This window comes from Anser brachyrhynchus (genome assembly GCF_964034855.1).
Source record: "Anser brachyrhynchus genome assembly, chromosome: 2".
In the NCBI taxonomy this organism is placed as follows: domain Eukaryota; kingdom Metazoa; phylum Chordata; class Aves; order Anseriformes; family Anatidae; genus Anser; species Anser brachyrhynchus.
In genome coordinates, this window is record NC_137695.1 from 33,512,532 (window position 1) to 33,530,244 (window position 17,713).

The 17,713-nt window shown below is 40.1% G+C and overlaps 1 protein-coding gene across 7 annotated transcripts in view; it reads left to right on the plus strand.

The window, feature by feature from the left end:
• The first annotated feature begins 1,695 nt into the window (after positions 1-1,695).
• Positions 1,696-17,713, plus strand: part of ABCB5 (ATP binding cassette subfamily B member 5) — a 34,380-nt gene continuing 18,362 nt past the window's right edge. Inside the window, exons 1-15 of one of the 7 annotated variants that reach the window (XM_080577850.1) lie at positions 1,696-2,034; positions 2,728-2,798; positions 3,940-4,027; positions 4,142-4,187; positions 5,254-5,407; positions 5,826-5,892; positions 6,125-6,316; positions 7,403-7,574; positions 8,389-8,513; positions 9,542-9,719; positions 11,749-11,862; positions 12,738-12,848; positions 15,252-15,377; positions 16,618-16,821; positions 17,494-17,664. In XM_080577850.1, coding sequence (XP_080433976.1) covers positions 2,750-2,798; positions 3,940-4,027; positions 4,142-4,187; positions 5,254-5,407; positions 5,826-5,892; positions 6,125-6,316; positions 7,403-7,574; positions 8,389-8,513; positions 9,542-9,719; positions 11,749-11,862; positions 12,738-12,848; positions 15,252-15,377; positions 16,618-16,821; positions 17,494-17,664 — 1,797 coding nt within the window. In that variant the 5' untranslated portion in view covers positions 1,696-2,034; positions 2,728-2,749. Of the gene's footprint in view, positions 2,035-2,727; positions 2,799-3,939; positions 4,028-4,141; positions 4,188-5,253; positions 5,408-5,825; positions 5,893-6,124; positions 6,317-7,402; positions 7,575-8,388; positions 8,514-9,541; positions 9,720-11,748; positions 11,863-12,737; positions 12,849-15,251; positions 15,378-16,617; positions 16,822-17,493; positions 17,665-17,713 lie in introns of those variants that run through there. The other 6 variants (XM_080577849.1, XM_080577848.1, XM_080577853.1 and 3 more) reach the window with 6 other exon arrangements.

The following is a 17,713-nucleotide window of genomic DNA, read 5'->3' on the forward strand; positions in this document are numbered from 1 at the left end:
CTTGCCAGGTGTGCAGTGCATAGAGCAATGTTTCTGAATAGTAATTGACACTTCAGTGCTACTGTGTGTGAATGACTGATAATGAGGCTTTGAAAAGTGAACTCTGCTCTGTGCTGGTGCGGCCGCACCTCAAGTACTGCGTGCAGTTTTGGGAGCCACAATTTAAGAAGAACACAAATTAGAGTGTCCAAAGGAGGGCTATGAGGGTGGTGAAGGGTGTGGAGGGCAAGACATGAGCAACAGCTAGGGTCCCTGAATTTGTTCAGCCCAGAGCAGAGCAGGCTGAGGGGAGGCCTCACGGCGGCCTGCAGCTCCCTCACGAGGGGAGCGGAGGGGCAGGCGCTGAGCTCTGCTCTCTGGGGACAGCGACAGGACCCGAGGGAACGGCATGGAGCTGGGAATGGGGAGGGTCAGGCTGGGGGTTAGGGAAAGGTTCTGCACCCAGAGGGTGGTCGGGCACTGGGACAGGCTCCCCAGGGGTGTGATCACAGCACTGCACCTGATGGAGTTCAAGAAGTGTTTGGACAATGATATAAGACACATGGTCCAATTCTTTGGGTGTGTGGAGCCAGGAGTTGGATTTGATGATCTTTGTGGGTCCCCTCCAACTTCTTGCTCATTGTGAGATAAATAATAATAATAATTTTTAAAAAGTTGTCTTTAGTGATGAAAATTCTGCACGCAGCTGTGAACCTTGGGGCTGGGGCAACGAGGTATTTCAGCTTGCCACTCTGCCTTCTGTCAAAGTCTGTAAATGCAGATTCTTCATGGCTGCAGAAGTTAAAGCTTTCTGGAACAGAAAACACAGTTGCTGATGTGGGTTATGCGGGCTTAACTTGAGTCTGGAATAAGACTTCGGTAATGCTAATGAGATAAGAAAGTAAAAAAAAAAAAAAAAAAGGTAATAAGCCTGACACAAGTTTCTAAGTTTTCTAGTTTTCTAAAGTGAACATAGAGGGTCCCAGTGGGCAGCAAGGCAATGAAGGCTCAGCAAGCAAAATGCCTTTCCTTCTGAGGTTCTTTCAGGGCATCACAACAAATATGTAAAATGTAATGTGAATCCCATGGGGCCTGCTGAAAAGGGAAGCTTAATTTTGTTTTAGTTCTGAATATGTTACTCAAGAACAAATTCAGCTATCCGACTGACTAGCTTAATTGACTGGGACTCAGCTTTGGGACAGTGGTATTTGAGTGGATGGGAAAACAACTAGAGTTTGTTTTTCATAAATTCTGAAGGCATTTCTGGAAGCAAATGATAGATATTTCAGTATGTGCAGGTGAAAGTGATGAAGAATCCCTGTTTTTAGGGCTGTGCAGAAAGTTCAGCTTGTGTACCTGTTTTTTTGTTTTGTTTTGTTTTGTTTTTCAAAGAGAAGCTTGAGGGAGCAACTTCTGAATTAAGCCAAAGCAAGAAACAGTCTGACTTTTGCCAAAATGAAACCCCACTCAAATTGTGGGGGAAGAAGCGAGAATTACATGAGCAAAATGTGATGCTTTTGTGCATCAGTTTTCATGAGTTTCCCCTCCCCAAGGACAAGTGACTCTACTTCATCCCCCTGCAACCTCTGCCTGACAGAACAGACGACAGGAGGGACTAGAAGCGATCCCTGTGATACTTTTCCCAGCTAAAATCCTTCCAGCTTTATTATCGGTGAGAACAGAGTCGAAAAGGTCCACCCTGACGGCAGGGCCAAGCGGCCCGCTGTGTGGGGCTTGCAGGGCCGGAGCACCCGGGCTGGCTCTGAAGACAGGAGCCGGTGCGTGTGCCACCAGCCAGCCGAGACCTGCTTGTGACCCCCTCGCTGAGGCAGCCTCCCGCCGGGCTGCGGCACCGACCTTCACCTGAAACCCGAGCCGCCGGAGGGCGGGCGGTGCCCGGCGCTATAAAGCGCACGGCGGGCAGCGGGCGGCCCGCCCGGCAGGCTCCGGGTGGCGGCGGGCACAGCCGGGCTGGGCAGGGCCTCCAGTGAGGGGCCCGGCCGGGGCTGGTCCCCACGGGCACCCCCGCGTGTGGGCACAGCACTGGATGTAAAGGTAAGCTGAGGTAATACGAGGACAGCCACAGCCAGGAATCTATCAGAAAGGATGCTTATATATAAATATACAAGCTTTAACATCAAGCGTTAATGTCAGGTTGACTTTGCGTTTTGTTTCGTTATCGTTTTAGCCTACATCAAATCCGTACGTGTTTCTGCTTGTGTGTTTTAAGCTGCTATATGTGACGCATCAAGAAGAAAAGCTTGGGGACACTGAGCATCAGTCACTTACTACCTCTAAATTTTGCTTAGCTGGTGTGTGGCATAACACACACGTGTATCTTTAGTCTTTACCACGATAACCATGATCTTGTTACAACTGTTCAGTGAAGTCTTACTGAAGCTAGTGAAGGAAATCATCTGTTCTGAAATAGATCATCCACAATAATCTGAATATGAATGATCTAGGGCTTTGCCATAGGCTCCTAAAAAGACCAAAGACTGCTAAAACAGGCTACTGAAATAAGTGCCACGGTTCCAGTTTGTACTGTTTATAATATCTCCTTAAAAGTAGTCTTTTTATTGTGCTGTTATATGTTTCTTTGTTGTTGTTAATAGGACAATGTTGGGACCAAAATAAGACTCGTGAAAAAAATGCAAATATAATGTGAACTCTTTACATATCTACTATTTCCAAAGGTTTTGTTGCATATGCAGATCTTGCTTAATGTGACTTTTACCTTTACCTCAGAAGCATACAACAAAGAACAAAAATGAAGGATCATTTTGTAAATCCCACAGAAAACGACCTCTCCGATGCTGGTAAGCCACATACATGGAAATGGCATGTGCATTTAAGGAGAATATCCCACAGCTCTAAATCTGAAGGTGTATTGTAAATCTTTCCTGATTGTCATAGTGGTTTTAGAGGAGATAACATATTAGCAATATCTGAATCTTTGTATTCTGTAGTGACTTTCTGGGCACCTCTGATTTTCTCCTTAGTGATTCCAGCTCCCTAAGTTTCTAGTGAGTTTCCAGTGAATTAAAGCCACCACCTAAAAAACATTTATACATGAGTCATTCCACCAAGTTCAACGAAATTCATTCAGATGGGTAAAACTATTTAGGTGGGTCCTAGGCTGGGCAGGAAAATGCTTCTAAGATAAATTCATTAAGGTAGAAGCACATTTCTGCCTCTTCATTAAGGTAGAAGCACATTACTGCCTTTGAATGTTTCTCTAAATTGTTCTTTTTGGACTGACTGATGAAGGTGTATGAAAAACTGTATACAGAGAATTATACTCACTCAGCTTAATACAGATGGGAGACAGCTGATGTTTTGAACCCTCTTCTCCTGGTGTAATTGACAGCTGGCTCCCTACTGTGGTTGCTCATCAGTTTCTTTATCCATTTATTACATCCTGTGTTTTTAGATTTATAAGCTTTCAGGGATAGGATTCCTCTTTTGTATAGACTTCTAAACTTCTTAGTACAAAGGAAGCTGGGTGTATGGCAACTACTGCAATACAAAGAAAAAATAATGAGGGTTATTACAGGCAAAGGCATGAGTCTTCAGTGAATTAGCGTGCATTCAGTGTTAAATACATCAATTATAACCTATAAGCAATTCAATTTATATCATTAGGACTTCCCTTTTTTCAACCAGTTGTGTAGGTGTTTGCAGAATCACTGCTCAAGTCTTGCTTTTAGTCCTTGGTAACTTTTCTGTATAGGTATATTTTTAATAATATTCAACTCAGAAATGAAGCTGGAAGCTTCTGAAGAGGAGGAGATGAACTGAAGAGAAAGAAAGTTTCAAAAAATATCATTGGGCTATTTCAAGAACATGCGGGAAATAATCTTTAAGCTTGAAAAGCAAAAGAATCAGCAAGGAAAGTTGCAGGAAACTGGAAGAAAATATGGAATGTTATGTTAACAAAGTCTGCTGCTTCTTCCACAGAATCTGCAAGTAAGGGATATGACAACCCTTCTTTCCAACATGATGAAGATCTTGAACAAAGTGACCAGCTAAAGACCAAGAGAAAAAAGTAGGCATTTTTTGAACTGAACGTATTGGCCATGGGTATGTTGGGAGTATGGGTTTATTTTTAATATGGCTTTCCTAGAAAAAGCTCATCTTAATTGTATCTTATATTTTCTAGGAAGGAAAATAAGCCAGAGAAAAAGGTGGTTGGCGTTTTTGAACTGGTAAGTGTCCAGGTTGATGGTCTACCTTAGATTTCCTTTTCTTTATTTGTCGTTGTGAGTTGTTTGCCTATTAATTGTGGTTCATAAATCAAAAAAGGAGAAGAATCCTGAGACCTGTGAAACGCTAATGTTGATGATAGCTCTCTTTTAAAATTTGACGTGTTATGTCAGGTTCCAATCTTAGTGTATTGGTAGCACTTAAAGTAATTCAATGTTAGTGCTTTTGGAGAATGAGGTTCACCCATGCTTAGGCTGATCTTGGCTACACATACTATGAAGGTCCTTCCCTTGGTGATATTTGATAAAGGATTTATCCTGTGTTTGATATCTGAAGGATTTGCTGTCTGAAAGAACCAGGGGTACATTTTTGTTTCCATTTTCTATACAATAGCTATTAACCCTACGTGTGAACTTGCTTGTTCTGGAATAAGAGAACTTTTATTCTTCTCTGGTTTATTCCATGTCCGTTTACACTTTGGAAGTGTGCTAGGGCAGTCAACAATAAAATGGTCTCGTTTCAGATGAATCACATCCAAGAACAGCTATTGCAATTTAAATTTGCATCCTTTTTTAAACCAAAGAAATGTTGAAGGATAGGCAAGTCTTAAGATACAATCACTGCTGCAAACATTCTCTCCCGTTAGATACAAGCCAGGTGCTGATCGATAACTCACTCTTGTTTATGTTTCAAAGGCGTTATCTTGGTAAATATGAAACTCACTGGAAAGCTAAATGTAATATATTGTGCAGAGAAGTCCATCACTTAGAAACATGTACAATATACATTTTTATTTATTTTTTCTAACTTTCTGCTGAGCTGGGGAGTAACCACATGTCTGGCCAACATTCCCTCAGCAACCTTACTGAATAAGTGATTTAAAGATGTATGGAATCTACTACAAAATTCTTCTCATGGTCTGATTTTGCCTTCAGCTGTAGTATCATTGCTTTTCAAAATACAAACCATTCTATGATTCTAGGAAATGTGTATTCTGTAAGTCTGCTGTATTGTAACTGGTATGAACTGCCAGGTGTAACTTTTACTCTTCCTTTAATGTTCACATAGTTTCGCTATGCTGATTGGTTGGATATACTTTTGATGGTAGTTGGCTTGATCGCAGCCACTGCAAATGGTACTGGATTACCACTTATGATCATTGTCTTTGGAGATATGACAAACAGCTTTGTGCTAAGTGGCGTGAATTCAAATGCGTCAAAAGGTAAAGTTAAAATTAGACTTTGCTGTGTACTAGTTATGTTTTGCTACAGGATCTAAGATTGTTCTCCAGACTATGCACCTGGTACCTATCAGAACAAGAGTGAAATTCATCTTGTTGCAAATTACCCAATCATATTAAACCTTAATTGCTTGAACAGGACAAGGCAGTGTGTTGGTTATGCTCCTTATAAATGAACTTCATTTTGGGTGGTATAGTAAGGAGGATGAACCACCTTTTGTATCATGATTTATCAGGTATCTACTGTTATTAGAATTTCAGAAGAAATAAATGTATGTGCATCTGCCACATGTCTGACCCTACTTCGAAAATACAAATCATTCCAAAACTGATGACCCTGTATTGTCATGATTTATCATACGTAGAAGATACTTTCTTAAATATTTGTTTTTCCCCATAGATACTTCAGTAAATAGCTCCATCTGTCCATCAATTCCAGGTATAGATATAGAAGCTGAAATGACAAAGTAAGAATCTTTGTACTTATTCTGTTAACATACTATTGGGGGATTTTCTTTTATTGTGTTATCCCTTCAAGCAGAAGCCAAATTTTTACCTCTTCAGAAAGGCTTCACAATAATGTACCACAGACTTCCATGTTTACTGTGGTGGGGTAAATAAAGACTGATTGTGGCTTTCTGTGTAACTTCTTCCACAAAATACCTTGTGGTTATATGTCCTTTTGTCTCCTTATTGCAGGTTTGCTTACTACTATGTGGGAATTGGCTTTGCTGTGTTGATCCTGAGCATGATCCAAGTATGGACATTTTTGGTTGCTGCTACGAGGCAGTCAGCAAGAATCCGTCAGAAGTTCTTTTTTGCAGTGCTCCATCAGGAGATGGCTTGGTTTGATAGTACCCAGATAGGAACACTGAACACCAGACTGACAGAGTGAGAGCTCTGTTTTTTTTTTTTGACCTCCTAAGCATGACGATAAATGGCAGTTTTCTTTTAAACATCTATAGGATAATCTATAGAGAGCTTTTACTTTTTTATGAAAACAAACAAACAAAACCACTACTGACTTGAAATATTACAGCTCTGAGGGAGAAATTTGTTATTGTTTTTCCATTTGCTTTGTGCAGTTTCTGTGATACATGCACTTTGAAGGGGTTATGCTACGAAATGCAGTATTCTACTTGTTTGGCACTACCTTTGTAACATTTATGAAGTACATGGCAGACAGTACTAGATAAACAGCTCTGCTTTATCCAGCTAGTTTACAAACACTGAAAGCTCTGACACTTTATTGAATGGAAATGAACTTGAGCTTACATCTAGCCAGATCTCAGACTGGACTCAGTCCAATGTCAGTTAGTCTTTGGTCCTCTTCCATATCTCTCGATAGATTTAGGGATGAGGACTATATGCATGAGCACAGACTTTCCTGGGTTTTGAGGTAGTTTTGAAAAGAGCTGTGTCCTGAAAAGTGCAAGAGAAGCTTAAATAAAATCCCTCTCAGATCTATTATCTGTACTTGCTGGGAAAAGAAAATGGGAAAGGAAAATGTGTATGGAAAAACAAAGTTTCTTCCAAATAATGTTTTTCTGATAGAGTGAAGATAACACTTGATCTGAGGCTGTAACCAAAATTAGGAACATAATGCATTGGAGAACACAAAGGAAAGTCATTTGGATAGGGTCACAGGAGGTGAGGAGGCCATTTATCTGTTTACTTTTACTTCTCCATTCGGATACTGGAAAAGGAAACTAGGTCATCTGTGACCTAGTAACGGTGTATAGAAACACCAGAGAATGATAGAAAGTACAGGAAACTAGGAAAAAAAAATAAGAGGCTGTGCTTTGGCCACACAAGAGACCAGTGGTACTGCACAGTAGCTGTGGTTAGAAATTCTGCTATGCCAGTTAGGAAATGGCAAAACTTCTGACATTAGGCCACACAGCATGAAATGGGGGGAGGTAGAATGAAAGCCATTCAAAGCTAACAAATCTTTCTTTTTATTATTGTTATTTAAAGTGACATCAACACCATCCATGAAGGCATCGGAGACAAGATCTGTATATTCGTACAGTTTTTTGCCACATTTCTGGCAGGGATTATTATAGGATTCATCCACGGGTGGAAGCTGACACTGGTGATTTTGTCAGTCAGCCCCCTTCTAGCTGCGTCAGCAGCAGTTTGGTCAACTGTAAGTGTTTGGGGATTAAAAAACAGAGCAAACCAGAAAAACATTACAATTTCTCTCATGCACAGGAAAGGAGAGAATGGGAGAAACCTAGTGTGGTTTTGAAATTGGGAGGTTTGTCCCGCATTTCCTTTATGATTTCTGCTTCCTCTGTAGCTTTTCTGAGTTCCCAAGCGTGTACTTGCATGTCATATTCCTCTCATTCCTCTACTCTGTTTTCATGCCATGTGGCAAGAGGATAATTGGCATCAGCATCTTCCTCACATAGCATTTTCCTTGTGCAGAACACTGCCTGGGGCAGCCCAGGCACATGCTCATGATCCTCACTCTTACCTGTTAAAACAAGTGCCTTTCAAGCTCTTTCCATTCGTATGTCCAGGACACCACATTTCTTGCAAATGATTTTTACCAAGTTTCATGCTGCTTACAGTTGACACTAGGGTGTAGATACAGCTACCGCAGACAGGACTGAAACAAATTAATGAAATAGCTGGACAGGTTTCCCTTTCAAGCAAAGAAATGTTTTTTTTTTCCCTTGTGATCTGTTGTAGCCACATTAATGGGTACTGCTTGTATTTCTGAGTGGTTACTTACTTTTTTGCCTCTTAAAGCATTTCAAATAAGGTAGGAAGAATATTAGAAGCTGTAGTGTGACTAGCATACATACTTCAAAGTTTACCACCTCAGTAGGTGATAATTCTATGCTCTGAGCACCATTATGTAAAAATGCTGCTTGTCCCCATTATTTAGAGAACACCAGTACAGTGTGTATATCCTTTCAGTATACTGTGATAATATCTGTTTTTCAACTTTTCAGCTTCTGGCATCCCTTACTGCTAAAGAGCTGTCTGCTTATGCCAAAGCAGGAGCTGTGGCAGAAGAAATTTTGACTGCGATCAGGACAGTTGTGGCTTTCAATGGACAGCAGAAGGCGTTAGCAAAGTAAGCTTTTTGAATTAATAATTGTATTTAAAGTGAGTTTGAGTTTGGCTCTGGGAGTTGTTTTGGTTTGTTTTTTTTATTGGAGGGTCAGCCAAAACCAGGACAGCATCATAGAACCAAATTTTTCTTCTGAATGAGATCTGGAGTCTCATTTAGAAATTAAAGCGTTGAGAGGGTTATCTTTACCTAGTTGTCAAATGCAGAAAAGCATGTTATTGATTAACTTCTAGAGCATGCGCACTGCTGTTTTTATCTTTGATTAATGACTTATATTTAAGCTTCACTGAATAATGGTCTTAAGTAAAATCATATCACTGCTTTTTATTACTTTGATTTGCAAATAACGTCTGTTGGCCTAATCCAGCATGTCCTAGTCACATGTATCAAATGACTTACCTTTTACGAATCAGGTATGGCTGATCACTAGGGACTGAGTAGAGCATTTTTTGAACTGGGGATTGTTAATCCTACATAGCTCTTGAATGATGACCTCAGAGTTAGGAAAAGCAATCTTTCACTGCACAGTGCCTTCAGAATGTTTATCTTTGCATGGGGCTTTCAGTCATCTGGCATCAGAAGCCCTGGCTTTTATTCATTTACCTGCCTTCAACCATAGTACCCATTTTTGTTTGGGTTTTCATTTGTTTTTTTCAAATGTGGAAGACTAAACCTTACCTTTGATAGGTAATGTTGATAAATGTTTTTCAAGACTTCTTCTCAAGACTAATGCAAACAAATTGCTCAAGAGTGGTATCTTGTCTTTTGGCATGATAATGAAGTCATGTATGTCTTCCATAGTGGTATCATCTAAACCTGTGAATGACAAGTTTAGATATTGTCAGAATATGTCAGAACAGATTTACTCAAAAGGAATTTTATACCTACTAGTCTGTTGTCAAAAATATTCTCTGCAGTATGTGAGACTTCAATTGCTTTTATGGCAGAAAAAACCTGTTATTTAAAAAGGGCAATGGGAAATATCAATCTGAATGGCATGTCAAAATAACTGTTTCCTCATCCATTTTCAGATATGATGCTAACCTAGAGCTGGCTAGAAGCGTTGGAGTGAAAAAGTCCATTACCACCAATGTATCTCTAGGTGTTTCACAGTTTCTTATATTTGGATCTTATGCTCTTGCATTTTGGTATGGAACCAAGCTCACTGCTGAGGAGAAAGAAAATTATGACATTGGCCACGTGTTAATTGTAAGTATAGCAATGCAGCTTGAAAAATGTTCTGCAAATTCAAGAAAATACTGATATGTAAGTAGTACATATGATTATCCCTATTTTCTCCTAAGTGCTTGTTAAATTAGCTGTTACGAACTTGCTTGGTGTAAAATAACTGGAAAGAAGGCATTCATCTTACCTAGCTTTTGATGTTACAGGTTTGAGCAGGGCACCTGGATTCCCACTCTAATCAATGTAGAGGCAAAATTATATGCAGAGGATGTGTTTTAAGCATAGGACAGGATGAACAACCTAGAGCTGATCGTTAGGAGGCAAAGATAAATTACTTGGCTTTCCAACAAAATTCTAGTTAGCTCCTAGGAGTAAATGAATCTCAATGGTGTGTTGAATATGTACTGTGAAATCCTCCAGATCTCATTTAGGCATGTCTGCTGTTATTGTTTACTTGCAAGGATTTACCATCCTTTACTAATATGACTAAGTTAGTATTGATTTGAGACTATTTAGCTGCCTTGTCATCAAAAGTTTGGCTACATGCTTGGCTATGATACCCAAGTGACTTTTGACAAGTTCTCTGACTATGGTTCCTCATAGCAAGTGAAGTTAATTGTGTGTTGATCCCACATGTGGGACTTCAATTAGGAAACTCTGGACTGAATTTTGGGGGTCCCTTAACTTTGGTGACATCTGGAAAGCAACAGAGAAAGATGTGTTCTGTTTGTAGATGACTTTAAAAAAATAAAAATAAAAAGCATCAAAAAGAAAACTCTTTATGCCAAAAAAAGCATGTCAGTAGCATGGTGGTTTTACTGGTTGTGGCAGCTGAACACACACCACAACCACTCTCTCACTCCCCCTACTCAAAGGGAAAAGGGGAGAAAATACAATGGAAAGGGCTCAAGGGTTGAGATAAGAACAGGGAGAGCACTCACAAATTATCATCATGGGCAAAACAGACTCAGCACAGGGAGATTAATATCATTTATTACCTATTACTAATAAGCTAAAGCAGTAAAAAACTAAAACACCTTCCTTCTCATCAACCCTTTTCTACTTTCTCCCCCTGAGCGGTGCAGGGGAACAGGGAATGGGGGCTGCGGTCAGTCCCTAACACTTCATCTCTGCTGCTCCTTCATGGCTACTCTCTGCCCCTGCTCCACGTGGGGTCCCTCCCACGGGATGCCGTCCTTCCCAAACTGAGCCTGTGGGGGCTGCCCACAGGCAGCAGCTCCTCAAGAACTGCTCCCACATGGCTCCGTACCATGGGGTCCATCCCCCAGGAGCAAACTGCTCCAGCACGGGTCCCCCATGGGCGACAGCTCCCCCCAGACCCCTGATCCTGTGTGGGCTCCTCTCTACGGGCTGCAGCTCTGGCCTGGGGCTTGCTCCTGGGGGTGTTCTCCATGGGCCGCAGCCTCCTCCAGGCCACATCCACCTGCTCCACCGGGGGCTCCTCCACGGGCTGCAGCGTGGAGATCTGCTCCATGTGGGATCCATGGGCTGCGGGGGACAGCCTGCTCCAACAGGGGCCTCTCCCCAGGCCGCAGGGGAACTGCTGCTGTGTGCCTGGAGCACCTCCTGCCCTCCTGCTGCACTGACCTTGGTGTCTGCAGGGCTGCTTCTCACTCCTCACTCTCCCAGCTGCTGTGGTGCAGCAATTTGTTTTCCCTTTCTTAAATCTGCTCTCACAGAGGTACAAACTACATCACTTACTGACTCAGCTCTGGCCAGTGGCAGGTCCCTTTGGAACTGTCTCTAACCTGACATGAGGCAGCTGCTGGGCTCTGCTCAGAGAGGCCACCCCTGCAGCCCCCTGGTACCAAAACCTTGCCAGGTAAACCCAATACAAGTAGTTACTATTCACTTCAGGAAAATGGGAGTGGACACAGATGTCTGAAATACACCTTTCACTTCCACATTTAATTTTCCTAGAAAAAAACAGAACATCTTTAGACATTTAAAAGTTAGGCACTAGTGACTCTGTAATCACAATTAACCACAAGGCTTCTTTCTCTCCCTCTCTCTCTCTTTCTCTCTCTTACAGGTGTTCTTCTCTGTGCTTGTTGGAGCCTTCTCCTTGGGACAGGCAGCTCCCAACTTGGAGAGTGTGTCTAATGCACGTGGGGCTGCCTATGAAGTATATCGAATTATCAATAAGGTAAGAATCCAAGTAGAAAAGCCTTTCAACCACACTTAAAATTTTCACCTTTCCTTGACGTGTAACAAAAAATGGCCAAGAAAAAAAAAAAAACCCTAAACCATAAACTCTATAGATGCCTACTGCTGAAGCCAGTATTTCCATTTATATCAAAAAAAAAAACCTGCCTCGTTATTTGTTACAATGAATGTTGGGAAACCTGGTGTGTGCATCTTTATTTATGGATACAGTTTTTCTCCAATATTAGATTTGCAACTCCAGAGGGAATGTAGTAAGGCACTATACTTTTTTTTTTTCTTGAATGCATGTATGCACAATTTCAGCTGAGCTGTCTTTTTGTTTTTGTTTTTTATTTTTGAGGGGGGGTAGGGAAAGGCTGGGATTGCAGAGGGGATTAAATAGTGCTATTGAAAGCTATATTAATGTAAAGTTACGTGCTGATGTTGCTGTGAAAAATGGTTTCCACACTGTTGTTATCTCCCTCTTGCTGTGTTATTGCTGGTTCAATATCTGTGTATATAAAATAATTAAAACAATTAGGGCTAGGAAGTTCATAAAGAAATGTCTACATCATTCATCCTGATGTGTCTATAACCCTCCTATATGCATAATTGAGAGCCATGTTTCGGCTGCAAGAAAGTATAGTTAAGTTATTGAATTACTGATTTTCTCATTTTTTTCCTCATTCTCAAATGAGGAATCTGTAGAATTAAAATTTGGTTCCTCTGCATTCAGCATCCTGCAAGTAAAATGTAGCTTTGTAATGGTGTGGTGCAGTGTAAATTGGTATCTAAGAAAGTATTGAACAATGTAGCCAGCAGAAATAGCAGTTCCAAAAGTGTAGTAACAAGCAATGTATTAAAACCTCTTTCCAGAAACGGCTTATAGATAGCAGTTCTAAGGAAGGCTACAAACCTGACAAGCTCATAGGAGAAATCGAATTCAGAAACATCCATTTCAGTTACCCATCCAGACCTGATGTTAAAGTAAGTGTTCATGTTAGATGCACCTGCTGGACTGAAATCCTGAAGCCTGTCCAAGATTCTTACTCTAATCTTGCTGATGATGCTGTTGTTCTTTAATGCAAAATGCATCCTGTCTTGGGGGATTGTGCACTACTGGGGATAAATCCATAATGTCAAAAGACAAAGCTCTCGATCTACTGCCACTGGCTACCTGCTCACTATTCTTCTCTGTTGGACAAAGCTAAGAAAAGGATGTGTGTTGCTCTTAGTCTGAATTTCTATGAACAAGATCTATGATAAACCAAATAAGATGTTTTGTTTGATCTTGTTTTGTTTTTCCCCTCAAAATTTGTCACTAAAACTTCTAGACCTTACACAGTTAATCCATGAAGTTTCTCTTTTCAGTCCCTTGGTTGTCCTGAGTTGCTGTGATGTCCTATGTGAGGAAAGGTGACCTGTGAGATAGTTAGGCTTTATAACAATAGGACTTCAAATGAATTCAAACCTACCTTCCTAAACATGCACTTGGAAATCAAATGTTATTCTGGACAAATGTTAAAAATGCTGTTCAATAAGCAGATGTCCATATTTTCTGCCAGCTGAACTTCCTCAGTAACCTTATTTTGCAGTGTTATGTTGCCATGGTGATTTGCTCCTGTGGTGATACGGTTGTATATTGTTGGTTTATCTCTACTATATTCAGCAAGTAATCTCTTATTGACATTCAAAGGTGAAATACAGTGATTTGCCACTGCCTTTTGGTGATGAAGAAATGAGTAGAAATAAAGATTTCAAGTGTTAACGAGTAAAGGCTGGGCATGCCGACTGTGAGGGGTGAGAATGGGGAAGTCTGCATCACTGTGGCTGTTACTTCAGATGGGTCATCTCACTTCAGTTATCTGGTGTCTGTCCCATCATGTATCAAATCATTATGCATCAAATCTGTTTCCAGAACACTGGGGCTGCTGAAGGACAGGCCCAGAGCTGGGCTCTCTGCCTAACTGAAGGCAGTTTAGTGGATCTTATTCAGCTCTTGGCTGAGAAGTCACAAGTGATAGGGCAGACTCTTCATCAGACTGTTAATCCATCTTCCTAGAAATTGTCTCCAGGCAGATAAGCTGTGTTGTGAGCCTGAAAGCCAAAAGGGAGGGAAATAAATATTTTGTCATCCTTCCCAAGTCTACTGAGTCAGCAGCTTTCCCTGCTAACAGTATCAGTTATTTAATAGGGCCAAAAAGATTCAGCAAAGATGTATAAAAGTTATCCACAATCTCCCAAGTGATTAGTGCAACACAGTGTAATTTCCCTGTGTAGACTAAACTAGATCAGAGTCTAGCTATTGTCAGTGTTAATCTTGACAACAGCTTACTTGATAAAAGAGTTAGAAATAGACTATTAGGTGGTTGTGAGTGTTTGCACCTGGAGAAATTATGGTATCCAGAATGTAGCTCTAGGTTGATAAAGTAGGCATCAGGATATCAGCTTCTTTAAATACAAACCACACTGGTTGTAACATAGGGAGAAGAAAGCAATATTGCAACTATTTTAATCTCTCATTGCAAAAACATGTGTAGGCAAAATTATAAATCAGCCTGGTATAAACAAGAAGAGTTCCCATAGCAGCCAAATATTTTGGCAACTACACAGTATTACTCATATATGAAATGGACATCTTTTGAGGTAAAATGTTCCTAAATGTGAAAATGGCAACAAAGGTACCATTTGTCTGTAACTACTCCCTGGATTTTTGAGGCTGTTAACAATAAGGATTGGGTTTTAGTAAAGACTTTCCAGTAGTTACCTTGTCAAAACAACTATTTATTTTCTAAAAGTAGAAGAAAGCAAACTTGTTTCTCAGCAATAATATTTCAAAGGTGCTAAATACCTTTCTTTGAGATTCATAACTGTTATGCCACTGTCTAAGCACTGCAAAATGGGACAAGAGAACATAGGACCCTGAGCTTCCTACCAGATCACACCAATAGAATAAATTGAACTATCACATTTAGAATACTGTGGCTGTATTAGTTGATTTGAGTGTACTGGGAATTTTCCCAGGCACTGGAATGTAATGGTCTATGTAGGGGAACTCTTAAAATGTTTCTTGGCATGAGCTTGGCCTGTTCCAGTTATCAATCTTCTCAAATAATTCCCAGGCTTGGTTTGGTAGCCAGAAGAATCCAGGGACCATTCCCAAAAGGCAGGTTGTATGTAGCCATCCTGTTTCAAAATCTAATAAACTTCAGAAGCATAGATTCAGGCTCTTTCATAACAGTGCCCCAGAATATCCCTGGCTATACTTAATTTACTGATAATGCCCAGGCTTTAAACTGTGCACCTTACTACTACCTTGATTATTGCTACAATTACCTTAACAGACTGTTTTCTAACCAAATTTGTCAAACTAAGATGTATCTTTTCTAGATTCTCAAAGGTCTAAACTTGAAAGTTCAAACTGGGAAGACCATTGCTTTAGTTGGTGCTAGTGGCTGTGGAAAAAGCACTAGTGTTCAGTTGCTGCAGAGATTCTATGATCCTGACCAAGGAGAAGTGAGTGCCTTTGAAGAAGAAAAAAAAAGCTATTAAAATAAACATGAATTTTCCATGTTGACTGAACTTTGATTGTTTATCGGATTTGAACATTAGTCTTCATAGATCTGTATTTCCGTGATTTAAACTTCCAATGTACTATCTTTTTCTGGTGGCCTGACTTCATTATTCTCCTCCTTCAAGTGTGATACCAAAAATAGTAAATAACACAAGTCTGTAAATTATATCCTTGCATCTATCTATTCAAATTTATTTTCGTTAACAGTCTTTTAAGATACTGTAAACTTTTTTAAGCAAAGAATAATCCAACAGTACTTTTTATCTGCTTTTTTTAATGACCGTAAACTAGAGAGATTTTCCTATTTTAAGTGGTCATTTTTTTGTTTTGTATCTGCTAACCCAGAGCAAAACTTTTCATCATTACATAGCATATGTCTGCTCCACTAACACTCAACACTAGATATGAGAAATATTTATCATTTTTCTGATTGCAAATTTCTGAAGGGGCCAAAAAAATGTAGGAAAAAAAACATGCTTAAGAATAATGCTCTTTTTATATTTAATAGTCAAAGAACGGCACTTAGTAGTTGTTACAGTTAGTTGGAACTATGTATTAACACTAGTTCAGTGCTATTAACACTAAATAGTTGAGTGCTATTAAACATTGAACTATATATCACTGCATGTCAAGGTTATCAATTGTCAGCGCAGATGCTTTTTAAACTTGCCATTTCCAAGGCATGGGGACAGGAATGAACACAGTTTTGTTTCTCTCCTGTGCTGATACTAATGTTCGTATGGTCACATTGAAAATGATCTAGGTAAGAAAAATAACCTCTCACTTCACGTCAGTCTATTTGGATTATTTCTTTGATGTGGTGTAAAGCATTGCCACAACAGAGAGGACCACAAACTGTGGCACAGGGGCATGAAAACATAGTAAATAGTGTGTAGGGAAGCTGGAAAACTCTTAAGCTGGATTTGTTCTTGGATAGCATAGTTATTGGACAAAACCCTGATTTCTCCGGTTATACTGCTCCTCGCTGTTTTCTAGTTTGTGCAGTAGATGGAAAAATTACTGTTGTAACTTCTCTGACTTAGTTTTCTATTAAAGAGGACACTAATTGTCTTTTCTTTCTTTCTTTTTTTTTGTCCTTGTAGATGATACTTAAGTAATAACAATGGATTTATTATAAACAAAATGCATTTCCTCAAATTCTAACATACACTTTTTTCTCAGGTTATCTTAGATGGTCAGGATATTCGGACACTTAATGTAAAGTGGCTAAGAGAAAATATTGGTATTGTGAGCCAGGAGCCTGTTTTGTTTGCAACAACAATAGCTGAGAACATTCGCTATGGCAGAGAAGATATTTCTGATGCTGAAATTGAGCAAGCAGCCAAGGAAGCCAATGCTTTTGACTTCATATCTAGACTGCCTGATGTGAGTTCATGAACTTTTTTCGAGTAGAAGAACGAAAGGTCCATTTAAGCTGGTATCCCATTTCTGACACGGAGAGCATGGGAATTTAAGTTATACTATAACTTCCCAAAATACTCATAGCCTCCAGCAGCTTTCAGTTCAGGGACTCTCAGCTAGATATTGTACTTTTGTTTGGTTGCCTTCAAAGGATTCGTGCCTAATCTGGAAAAAAAAAAGTCGATGCCTTAACTCAGGAGAAAGGAAGCTACACAGTTGTATTACCATCCATACTGATTTCACATGGCATGGAAAGAGTTGGGCTTTAAAAGAGAAGATCCAGAAATCCAAAGCATTGTCAGGAGCTGCCTGCATATGTAGTAGGAGATGAGGGAGGAAAGTGAATTAGTATGCCCTGAGCCAAGGCCATTTTTAGCAGCTGGAAGCTTTAGCTCTCCCTATACCTGGCATTCACAGCTTTGAGCTAACTCAGTAGATGCCTTACACCTTTCAAGAAAAAATAATAATAATAATAATTAGCCATTTAACATACATACTTGGGAATGGATGATGTTATGGCCTTCCTTTTGGTCCTGATATCTCTTGTCTAGAAACTGAGTGCTTATAATTGCACAGAGAAGTGGGGATTTCTTTTGAGACATTCCCTAATTTCTGTTTTGTTTTCTCTTTTCTCAGAAATTTAACACCATGGTAGGGGAGAGAGGAGCTCAGCTGAGTGGAGGACAGAAACAACGAATAGCTATTGCTCGTGCCCTGGCAAGAAATCCTAAGATTCTTCTTCTGGATGAAGCTACATCTGCACTGGATACTCAGAGTGAATCCATAGTGCAAGCAGCTCTTGATAAGGTAAGGGTTGTGTTATAGTAATCAATTTCCATGAAAAGGTGCAATAGCA